The sequence below is a fragment of the Streptopelia decaocto genome (assembly GCF_964273445.1).
Source record: "Streptopelia decaocto genome assembly, chromosome: 9".
Lineage (NCBI taxonomy): Eukaryota > Metazoa > Chordata > Aves > Columbiformes > Columbidae > Streptopelia > Streptopelia decaocto.
The window spans coordinates 12,140,622-12,151,982 of NC_138664.1; the positions used below are offsets into that span (position 1 = coordinate 12,140,622).

Sequence of the window (11,361 nt, forward strand, 5' to 3'; positions counted from 1 at the left end):
GACTGAAGGATAGGTGCCAAAGTCCTCAGATTCCACATTTGGTATTTGGCAGCCCGGTGTCCACATGTTGTTATAACCATCACTCCTATATGAGATAACCATTTAGTTTCTCTGAGCTCTTCTGCATTTCGGTGGATTTTATTGAACTCCTTGGGACCGGTATTCAAGGATGCTGGTCTGGCCTCTGCCTTACCAGCAACTGGGTTTTCATCTCAGCATCTCTATTTCTCCTGCCAGCTCCTGGGGCTGGCTAAGACTCACCACAATTAATATTCCACTCTCTCTGTACGTTCTTGGTTTATACTATAGATGTTTTGTTTGTTCAGTCATTTATCCTTTAACCAGAGTGAGTCATGGTGGGCTTATTTTTTAACTGCGTACACATATTTAATAGACATTTTATACTACATAATTGTATCTTCAAATACATGCTGTACTTACATATATACGTTCATTCTGTGCGGGGAACATGCATTTTTTCATGCAGAGGAGAAAACTACAGCTGTGTCCTGCCTGATGTCAGCAGGACAGATGTGACAAAGGGCAAAAATGAGCCAGAGCTGGTCTTTGCTGGGAAATACAGAAAAATATCCTCCCTTTGCTGGCCTTCAGGGAAGGCAGCTTTTGACCACCCTGCTGGTGATGGTGGCAGCTCAAAGGCATGAGGAAAAAAAGACTGAAATCCCTCAGATGGCATGGGAATTGCAGTCTTTGGGTGCAGCTGGGATTACACCTATAACAGCATCTGTAGCTACAATTGGGCTGAAAATATTAAAAAAAAAAAAAAAAAAAAAAGGTGTTTTCTACCAGTCTCTGCATGGCCTCCCCCTCAGGGAGCTCACTTTGGGCAGAAATGTCTGTGGAGCAGTAAAACCAAGTGCTGGACACCCAGCAGCTTTGCGTCCCAAGGGGAGGGAGGGAATTTCATGGGATCCCACATAAATAAATGCCTTGGGCAGCACCTCTGCAAGATAGGTCAAGGGATGGGACAGGCTCCATGTCCTGCACCTACTGCCCTGGGGTGGGTGAGGAGGGTCCATCCTTGGGGACAATGCTCAGCTGGGGTCCCAGGTCCCACCACCTGAACCCATAATGTCACTTTATCATTTGAGGAGCATGGTGGCACATGAGCACCTTGGAACCAGGTGCCTGAGTGACACTCGCACGTGGACACGTTGTTCTCCTCCAAGGGGTGATTTTTGGCATATTTAGGGAGAAACGAGATACAGAAAAGGGATGTTCTCTAGAAACATCAGATCAGCCATCCTGGACAACATGGTCTCCATCCCACCATCTTGCAGATGTACCTGGGAGTAGGTGAGGGATGGAGACACCAGGCTGGGCTGGAATTCCCTTAGAAATTAAGTGCATGGTATTACCCACATGTGCTCCAGCATCACATGGAGGGAGAAGAGGATAGAAGACTTCACACCAAGCAGAGCAACATCATCTACCAATACCAGCTGTCCCTACCCGGGTCTCAAGCATGGGACACTGCAGGAATTCGCTTTATTTACTGGAACTACTTGACAGCCGTGTTTGTGCTACACACCAGTGGCTTTGGTCATGAGCAGTTGCGCTGTCAGGTTCCTCAAAATTCTTTACCACCCAAAAAAAGCAATTCCTTGGATAAATATCCACATTCTCAAGTGAAGGAAGGGTGGAGGACTGTGTCCTGTGCCAGATGTTTCTGGTTTGTTAAATTTAAGCTGACTGTTTGAGAAGCAGTCCCTTAAGCTCAGTTTCATGAACAAGGATGAAAAAGACCTCAAGAGATCACCTAGTCCCCAGGACAGTCCCAGGTAGGGTCAGCTCTAGGAGAAAGCTCTGACTGCTGCCTGCAAACCTGCTCATGGACCACAGGGATATCCTCCTGTAAAGACGCACTGGTACCCAGTACAATCACACTTCTGGGGAGTCTCAGCCCAGAGGAAAGCTGAACCTTATCCCACCATTCAAAGCTTTAACTTGAGTTTCCACTGGACAGCAGAAAGAAACTGGGACCCCAAGAGTGGAAACATCATCATGGATTTAATTGCAAACATCTCTCCAAGATGCAGCTGGGAGCATTGGAGCCTGGATGGGTCCCACAGCCCTGATGCAACACAGTGTCCAAGGTTAAAACCAAATCTCCTGCTCTTCCTTGCAGTGAAATATCAGCTGGGCTTGAGGGCACAGGACAGGTTCCAGCCCTGCACCCCCCACCAGCACCAGTAAAAGTCAGACAAAGTCAGCACAAGCCTGTTATACCCCATCCCTGGCACTACCCCATGTCCCTGAGAACCTCATCTCCACATCTGTTCAACCCCTCCAGGGATGGTGACTCCACCACTGCCCTGGGCAGCCTGTTCCAATGCCCAACAGCCCTTTCCAGGGAGAAATTGTTCCCAAGATCCAATCCACACTTCCCCTGGGTCATCCACCCATGGGGAAGATCCTTCAGCTCTGCAGTAATTGAGTCGCAGAGCATTTAATGAGCTTTTGAGTTTTCCTCATCACTGCAGCATCCAGATGTGCTGCTGGGGAGCACCAAGGGTCTCTGCCAACATCTGTGCAGGATCCTCCAGCAGGGATCAGCCCTGGCGAGGAGCAAAAGCTGCCATGAAACTCGAAACGTGAGCAAAGCCCATCCGAGTCTCATCTTGCACTCCTGACGGACGTAGGCCAGTCTGAGCACTTCTGCAGACCGCAGCTTTTTGTTGGAAACTATATAAAATGGGATGGCCTTCACCCAAAACCCTGATGGGTTTCCAGCAAGTGTCTGAGGCTGAGAAGCACCACGCAACCATGAACCTGTCTGAACCAAAACCCAAACACAGCACCTGTCACCAAGAGGCAGCCAGAGCATATCACCCTCCATACACACCCCACCGCCTCCTATCGAAAACAAAATATACTGTCACCCCCCACATAAAACTCCTCTTTTTGGAAGGAAGAAGGTTTCTGCAATCTACTTTGCCCAGGCTGGCTTGGCACGAGCATCACCACAATCAAACCTTAGTTTCCCTTGGAGCCGCAGCTCTGCCCACCTCAAACCAGTGGCTGGAAGGAGCAGGAGGAGAACTTCAGTATTTTGGGTAGGATGCTTTAGATCCCCTCATCTTCAGAGCCTGGTGCAGAGCTCACTTACCATTTTTTTCCCCCGATGTCATGTTGCTGCACCGTGTAGCCAAAATATGCTTCCTTAGAGCCAGCTATGATTTTGGGCCTCTTGGTGTCAATGTTAAAGGTGTCGCTGAACCCTGAGGAGAAAAAAAGAAAGGATCCCATCAGCCAAGGCAACGAGATGGGAAGACAAAATGCTTTTTTACATGGTCAGAAATGGAATAGGTGACCCCAAGAGGCTGCACAGTCTCCAATCATGGAGATAATTTAAAGCCCAACTGGACACAACACTGGACAAACTGCTCCAGGTGACCCTGCTTGAGCAGGACTTGGACTAAGTGAACTCGTGAGGCACCTCCAACCTCAACCATCCTGAGAGTGCTGCTCCCCCAAATAGTCTCATACGGCCCAGGAGGGTCCTACATGAAAGAGAGGTGTTTTTACCCCGTGGCAGCAGCTCTATGGCACAGCATTCCCAGAGGCAGCCAGGATGGAGAGGAGGATGGAGAGGAGGATGGAGAGGAGGATGGAGAGGAGGATGGAGAGGAGGATGGAGAGGAGGATGGAGAGGAGGATGGAGAGGAGGATGGAGAGGAGGATGGAGAGGAGGATGGAGAGGAGCCCAGCCCCACCCCGCCTCACCTGCAGCCACCTAACACTCTGAGCTCCAGCACCAAGCTCCCAAGAAGCAAACAGCCCTGGGGCTGCAAATTTAAGTGGGTTCATTTAGAATTAAGAGGCCACAGCTGCTCAAACCCTGGAGGCCAGGTCCCTTTCCCAGCCCGCCTGCAAAGGGTCTTCATCCCAGTTGCACCAATGTGCCCCTTGGGGCCACCACTGCTACCAAAACAAAGTGTTTCTGGTTTACAAGAAAAGAAAAAGGATTTTTCCTCTAGGCTGCCATAAAACTGAATCAGCTGAAGGCAGGGCTGGCAGGATGGGCAGGGGGAGGGCAGAGGAGAGCATCCCCCTCCTCTGTGACATCTCCTCAGGTCCCTTGTGTTGGGACAGCTGCTCGTGGTGGGGATGGCCATGACCATGTCCCCACGCACCCCAGCAGGGACCATGGGCTGGGGATCCATAGGAAATGTGTGGTGTGACAGGTCTGGAGCCCATCACTAGTCCCATCTGTCCCCACGGGCCACCTCCTGCCATCCCCGAGGGTTCTTCAGTACCAAAGAGCCAAAGCTGGGATTCACTTTTCCCATGTGAGCAAAAGCTGGTGCCTCTGGGGGTTTGTGAGGGAGAGATGGCTCTGGAGGGGGGATGGCTCTGAGGATGGATGCTCAGACCCAGACAGGGAGATTTTTGGGCTCAGTCCTCTCTCCAAGGCCCCTCTGTGGGACATCCCCGCTGGACAGCAGGAGCAGGATCCCTGGCTGTGGCATCCTGCTCCAGGGACCCTGATGCTTGTGCGTCAACCTGCAAGAGCAATTTGCTTGCCAGGGAGCAAATCTGGGGGGCTTTGGTCTGGCAGCTCTGCCAGGAGCTGAACCCTGTGCAGATGGGCATTGGGTGAGTGTCCCCAGGACTGGGGCATTGGGTGAGTGTCCCCAGGACTGGGCCATTCTGGAGCTGCTGGAGAAGCTCCTTCACCCACCCATGGGTGCAGGAGATGACCCAGATTGTGCCCACAGCCCCTCTGGGTGCATTTGATGGGGAAATGAGCTGGGTGCAAAGATCATGTCCAGGTGGGAGGGAAGAGCATGATCTGTGCCAAGGAGCTTGGGCACGGTGTTGCCTCTTTTACTGCAAAATGAAGCCACCCCTGTCCCATGTCCCAGAGCCAGCACATATTAGCCCTAAATATCACAGTCTCTATCTGGACACACTTAAACTTTGGATCAGGCCAACATCATGATCAAACCCTCCATGGGTGCAAAAGCTGCACAGCTTCTATGGGGACATGTATTTAATTTACAATATTATTTTCCCCACAGGTTATTTTTAAGTGTAGAGGGGCATGGCCCAGGTCCCAGCAAGGCAGACAGTGCTGCAGGGGAGATATGCGATAGCCAGGATATCCCAGCTCTTCGTTTGCCTTCAGGCAGAAAGTAGCTGCGGTTGCAAATAAAAAATCCTGGCATCCCTAGTAAGGATGGCTTTAAAAGCAGCAGAAGGCTCACATTTGGTAGTTATAGGAGTATAAAGAGCTTGTCAACAGGAGAGGCTGGGAATGCTGCTTCCCAGGCAGAAAAATTCAGAATGGAAAGGGTTTTTATAGGTAGGAATGTTAGGGATAAACCTGATTTTTTGCAGTCATAGGAACAAATCTGTCACGTTGGCTCTGTAAGCAGAGAACAGCAGAGTCTCGCCAAGGAGAACTGAGGTAAAGAACTTTAAAATCCTACAAAAAGAAATTCTAGAAAGCAGGGGAGAAAAAAGAAAAAAAAAAAAAAAAAGGAGACGGGTGGGATGAGAGCCAGCATATTTTGTAGCAGATTGACCTTATTTTACATTACAAAACAAACTCAAACCTCCTTTGAGTTAACCAGTACCCAGTGGAGAAGTGGAGGCCAGGACCGGCCATGGAGAGCATGGGAGGTTGTGGGGAGCTGGGAGCACCCTGGGGTGTCACCTCACTGCCACCAGCGAGATGGGGTGGCAGCTGGACCTGGCTGGAGGAGGGGGCTCTTTTCAGGGAGGGAATCTTGTATTTCAAGCAAGGTTCAACTCCAGGTATTACAGAGGCATCTTCATCACCTGGGTGCAGAACAAGCGTCAGAGAGGATGTGATGGGTTTTCTTCTGATTAGTTTTTTTTTGCATTCAGCAGAGTTTCTCTGATTTTGCACTGCAGAGCCCCAGGCAGAGGTTTTTGGGGAGCAGGAACACTGGGATAAGTTGGGGACACCCATCCCATGGACACCATTGTGCAGCTGTAACCTCCTGCAAAAGGCAGATAGGCTGGTCACGAAAAGCAACATAAACCTCCAAACAAATAGCAGGAATGCTTCTTTAAGTGCAAAGATCTCTGAATTTTGGGAGGAGGAAGGAGAAATGCTGGAAGGGGCTCGTGCTGCTCCCCATGCTGGAGCATCCCACTGGTGGCAGGTAACAGGGACCGGGAGGGAAAATGAGGCCGGAAAAGTAAAATAATCTGGAAGCAAGTTTCCAGGCAATGGATGGCAGAGGGGAGGAATTTCAGACAGCCCACAGATGTGGGTGCATTCGAGGCAGTGAGAAAAAAAATTATCGGAGAATATTTAAACTGGCTTAAACTAATGGGAGCTTTTTGAGAGGTTGTCAAGGAGATTTAGCAACCCAAAGAATGGAGGCTCATTTTCTTGTCAGGAGTGACATCATGGTCATAAATAAGTGACCAAAAGCCACATGTTTTGCTTGCGATGCAGCCAAGGCAGGAAGCCTCAAATACCTCCTTTCCGAACTGGAGCTTCTGCGGAGTCCAAGCTTTTGATTCTTGTCAGATCAAATAGTGAAAAGAAAAAAGACCAAAACATATTTGGGAAACAATACTGGGAATAAAAGCCACCTTTTCTGCCAAAAAGAATAAAAATAAGTCCTCCCTGTAAGGGAAACCTCCGGGAGGGGGGATGCTCAGAGGGTCCCAGCAGCATCCTCCTGCCCACACCTCTGCCTGTATCCTCTGGGATGGGATTGCAGTGGATTCACTGACATCAAAGGAACTCTGGGACAATGCCATTCACATCCTGGTGGCACTTGCTATGACACATCAAGGCTGCTGCTGAGAGAGGTTTAGGACTTTAGCTCCCTGCCTTCACGATTTAAGGAGCTGTGAGCTGGGCAGTGGAGCTGTCGGAAGAATTTCCTCTTTTTTGCCTTTTGCTGTGGGGAAAACGCAGCCTGTTTCACTGGCCTCTAGCACTTTCACAGCTCAGGAGAGAGTTTCTGGAGAGAGGCTGAGACAACATGGAGGCAAAAAGCAACCTGAAGGCTGAGTCCAGCCCATGGAAGCCTGCATTTGGGTCCACGCAGGCTCTTCTACCAAATTCCCCAGGGCAAAGACAGTTGCCTGCTCCTGGGATGCTGTGGGTCCCCAGGGATAGCACAGGAGGAGACACAGGATTTGGGAGCACTGCAGGTGACCCGAGGCAAAGGGCACAAGAGCAGAGCATGTGTCACACTGGGCTCTTACTTCCTTGCAGGGATGAGGAGGAGCCCGGCAGCACGTGGTGGTGGGGGAGCTCCCATCTGCCAAAAACCTGGAGTGTGCTGGGGTCAAGCAGCTTGGGCTGGCACTTGAAAACTTGCTCTTCTCACGCCTGTGTCCTCTCTCATCACTCAAACCCATACAGGAGAGGTGACATCTGCAATGGGACAGCAGGTCCATGGACCCTGACATGGCCACTGCGGAGGTGCATCCTCAACATCCCTCCTATGACCCCATCCCTACCACCACGGGAGCTTTGGTGGCATCGGGTGCTTCTCTGCAACCCATCTGACATGATACAGGGTATTTTGGCAAAAACGAGCAGGCCACACGAGGGACCAGGGTGGGCTACGTGTCATAAAATCACAGGATGGTTTGGGTGTGAAGGGATCTTCAAAACTCCTCCAGTGCCACCCCTGCCATGAGCAGGGACATCTTCGCCAGCTCAGGTTGCTCAGAACCCCTTCCAGCCTGGCCTGGGATGTCTCCAGGGATGGGCAACCTGGGCCAGGCTCTCACCACCCTACTGATGAAGAATTTCTTCCTTATATCTAACCTAAATCTCCCCTCTTTCACTTTAAAGCCATTACCCTTGTGTCCTTGTGCTTCCCTCTAGCTTTAATTCCCATCAAGCACTTTTTGCCAGATGAGATGCTGGAAGCACCAAATCCCTCTCCAGGTCACCATCTCAAAGCCAGCATTTGTCACCAGCTGTTAGGAAACAAGCCGGTGTTTGGTGGCTGCCGCAGCGGTGGATGGAGAGCCAGGGAATACTGAGGATGAACAGAGGATCAGTCATCACCGGCTCGTGTCTTCTAACATTCCTGGTTACCCACAAAATCTCTGACAAACAGTCCCAGGGCTTTAGCTACACAAATACCTTGTACTTCCATAATTCCAGCTTTCTAGCCCCCCAAAAGCCAGGGAGGAGCCATTTGATGGCCACGTTTTGCAGCCCTAAGGAATGTGTTGATTATTCATTTGCAGTGTATTTATTAGCTGTAAAGCAAAAACCATCAGAAATAAATAGCAGCGGGTCTGTCCCTTTCTCAGGGAGATGCCAGAAAAGTGATTGTTGGGGGGCCATAACGGGGTTGGCTTCTCAGAGTCCCATGCACCTCAGGGTGGGTGTTGGACTTTCCCTGGCCAATCTTTGGACAGAGGATGGACAAATGGTAGATAAGGAGGTGGCATGCCTTAATTCTGCTGTTGGGACTGTGCAAGCACCCAAAATTAAGTACCCACCATCAAAACCTGGGCTGGAGGGTCCCTTGGGAACCCACCTGGACAGTTCTAAACATGCCCCATGGGGTGAGTACAATGTTTTTGCCATTTGGTGACCCTTTAGAGAGGGAAGGAACCAACTACGTTCTCTGGAAAACCAAGCCAGCGAAGGAAAAGAGACACATAGGCTGACACAAGGGACGTTATCGCATCTCAGCAAAGGGACCATTCCCATGGATGCGCAACCCAGCCCGGCACCCTCAGCTCAGCCCAGGACCACAGGGTTCCTGCACATCACCCCAAAATTACTTCTAGTTTGGATGGTATAACACCAGTGTGAGTCCTCTGCAAAATACATCGAGCGGTGGTCACAACACACCCCACTGGAGACCCCCACGGTGTGCTGGAAGCATTAACCGCTCTTGCTGGCACATGGCTCACATTTGCTGCAGTGGAACTGCCATCGCTGGCTGCTCCAGGAGCATCAGAAACCCCCGTGGGCAGAAACACCTGAGGGTATGTAGGAACCCCCGTGGACAGGAACCCCCATGGGCAGAAACACCCGTTGGTGGGCAGGAACACCCGTGGGTGGGTAGGAACCCCCGTGGACAGAAACCCCCGTGGTCAGGAACCCCTGTGGACAGAAACTCTCACGTGGGCGATTTCCGTTCAGCCCGGGGAGGAGTCACATCTCGACCACATTCCCCAGCCACACTCGGCAATCACCACCACGTACCCCCGAGCAGCATCTCTTTAAGGGGGGGGTCACCCCAAGGCCCCGTGGCCCACGTCGGCATGGGGGGGCTGCGCTCCACGCAGGCAGCCCCGCCGCCATGCAAGGGAACACACATGGTCCCCATTAAGCAAAGAAAGGCAGCTCGGCTGCGGCTTGCTTTAAAGGATCAAGCAACAGTGCAATTAGAAAAGGAAAAAAAAAAAATATATATATATAAAAGAGAGGAAAAAAAAAGTGAAAAAAACCCCATACCCTAGTGTGCTTTTCCAACAGGATGTTTAGGAATGTGTACAGTGGCAGAAGTGCTGCAGGCCGGGGGCAGATGGGAGCTGGTGGCAGAACTCTCGGTAGCGGGGAAAAGCTCTTTCCCCCCACCCTTTGCAGCACTGAAAAGCCCCAGCCTGGCTGCTCTGAGACTGGGCTGAGCGCGGGAGGATGCCAGATGGAATTGCAGCAGAAAACCCGCTGCCGGGAAGGATCTTTCTGCAAGAAGCGAGCCCGAATGTGGCCCAGCAAGAAGCACAAACACCCCTCCAGCCCCAACCCCCAGACGGGCTCATCCCGCACCCACGGAGCCAAATTAAGGGAAGCTGAAACCAAACCCTCGCCTAAAGCCTCTGTTAACTTATTTAACCCCAGGCAATTGTCTTTTGCACAGCCCTCCTCATGTGCAATGAGACAAACCACCTGTGGGTCACAGAAGTTTAAGTCTAGGTAAAAGGTTCTGGTTTTTACTTTTGGGGTGTGTTTTTTTTCCCCCCTGTATCCGATGCTTTATAAAAACGCTGGCTAATCCCACTGCAAATGCAGCCCAGACGAGAAAGGGGACTGGAGGACATCGTGCTGCCCCCCCGCTCATACCCAGGAGCCCATCAAAACCACCCATCCATTCCAACTCCCTTCACCCACCCCGCACCACCCGCCTCCCTCCCGCTCCCGGGAAGACTTTTCCAACAGCCTTAACTGTGGAGATTTCTCCAGCACTTTTCTCAAATAAGAAAAGTAATTCCCCTTGCCGGGGGAAGCGGGGTGGGCGCAGGGGGCAGCGGGCACTCACCGGGCAGGAGGCAGAGGGAGCAGGCGAGGAGCATCCCGCTGGGGAGGTCCATGGGTGCTCCCCGGCCGGAGCATCCGCGGAGCCGGCCAGCCGGACTGGTGGCCTCGCTGCGGAGTCTTTTCCTTATCCCCAGCCTTTCCCGGCTCCCTGACAGAAGGAGAGCATTGGGAGGGAGTGGGAGGGACGAGCGGAATTTGTAGGAGGTACAGCAGGAGAGGACGGGAGAGGGGACAGCCCTTGTGCGGCCACGGCACCCTTTAGGGATCGGCTGCCCAGCAGGGATGTGCCGGCTGGGGACTTCAACCCCACGGCAACACCCTGCGCTTCTCCCTGTGACACCCTGCTGGGGTCCCCGGGGACCCCTTGCCCCGGTGGGGGTTTGGTGATGGGAGGGCTGTGTGGAGTCATTGATGGTTGTGGAGTGCCACCTCCAGCCACCTCTGCTCGGTGTCACCTCCATTGAGGTGCCACCTCCAGGCACCTCTGCTTGGTGTCGCCTTCGTTCAGGTGACATCTCTGCTTGGATGCCATCTCCAGTCACTTCTGCTCAGGGCCAGTTCCATTCAGTTGCTACTTCTCCTTAGATGCCACCTCCAGCCACCTCTGCTGGGTGCCACCTTCCTACAAATGCAACCTCTGCTGGATGCCACCTCCAACCACCTCTGCTTGGTGCCACCTCTGCTTGGGCAGATGCCACCCAAGCTTGGGTGTTACATCTGCTCAGATGCCACCTCCAGCTGGGTACCACCTCTGCTCAGGTGCCACCTCTGCACAGATGCCAGCCCCAGGCTGGAAGAGATCAGTGCCAGTGCCCATGGCACCCAGGATATTGCTGCAATGCTGCAGGGCACCACACAGTGCTGGGTCACCCAGTAGCACCATTTACTTTCCCACAGCACCCACCCAGGTGTGAGCACATTGCCACTGGCACCGTCACCTGGCAGAGCCCGGCTGGGAAGCAAAGAGCAAAGCAGCAGGAGGAAAACTGCTAGTGAATGTTTTCTCCCCTCTCCCGGGGTTGTCCTTGGGCACAATGAGAAGATCCTGCTGCACACAGCCCTTGGGCCAGTGTCCCTAACATGCCCTCAACAGCCACCACTGTCATTTA

The 11,361-nt window shown here is 52.2% G+C and overlaps 1 protein-coding gene across 1 annotated transcript in view; it reads right to left on the minus strand.

Annotated features, from left to right (window-relative positions):
• Positions 1-10,412, minus strand: part of ITGA11 (integrin subunit alpha 11) — a 47,541-nt gene extending 37,129 nt beyond the window's left edge. The window contains exons 1-2 of the mRNA XM_082060565.1: positions 10,254-10,412; positions 3,131-3,242 (exon numbers count right to left, since the gene is read on the minus strand). Of these exons, the coding sequence (XP_081916691.1) occupies positions 3,131-3,242; positions 10,254-10,305 (164 nt within the window). The 5' untranslated portion in view covers positions 10,306-10,412. The remainder of the gene's footprint in view (positions 1-3,130; positions 3,243-10,253) is intronic.
• Between the last annotated feature and the right edge of the window lie 949 nt (positions 10,413-11,361).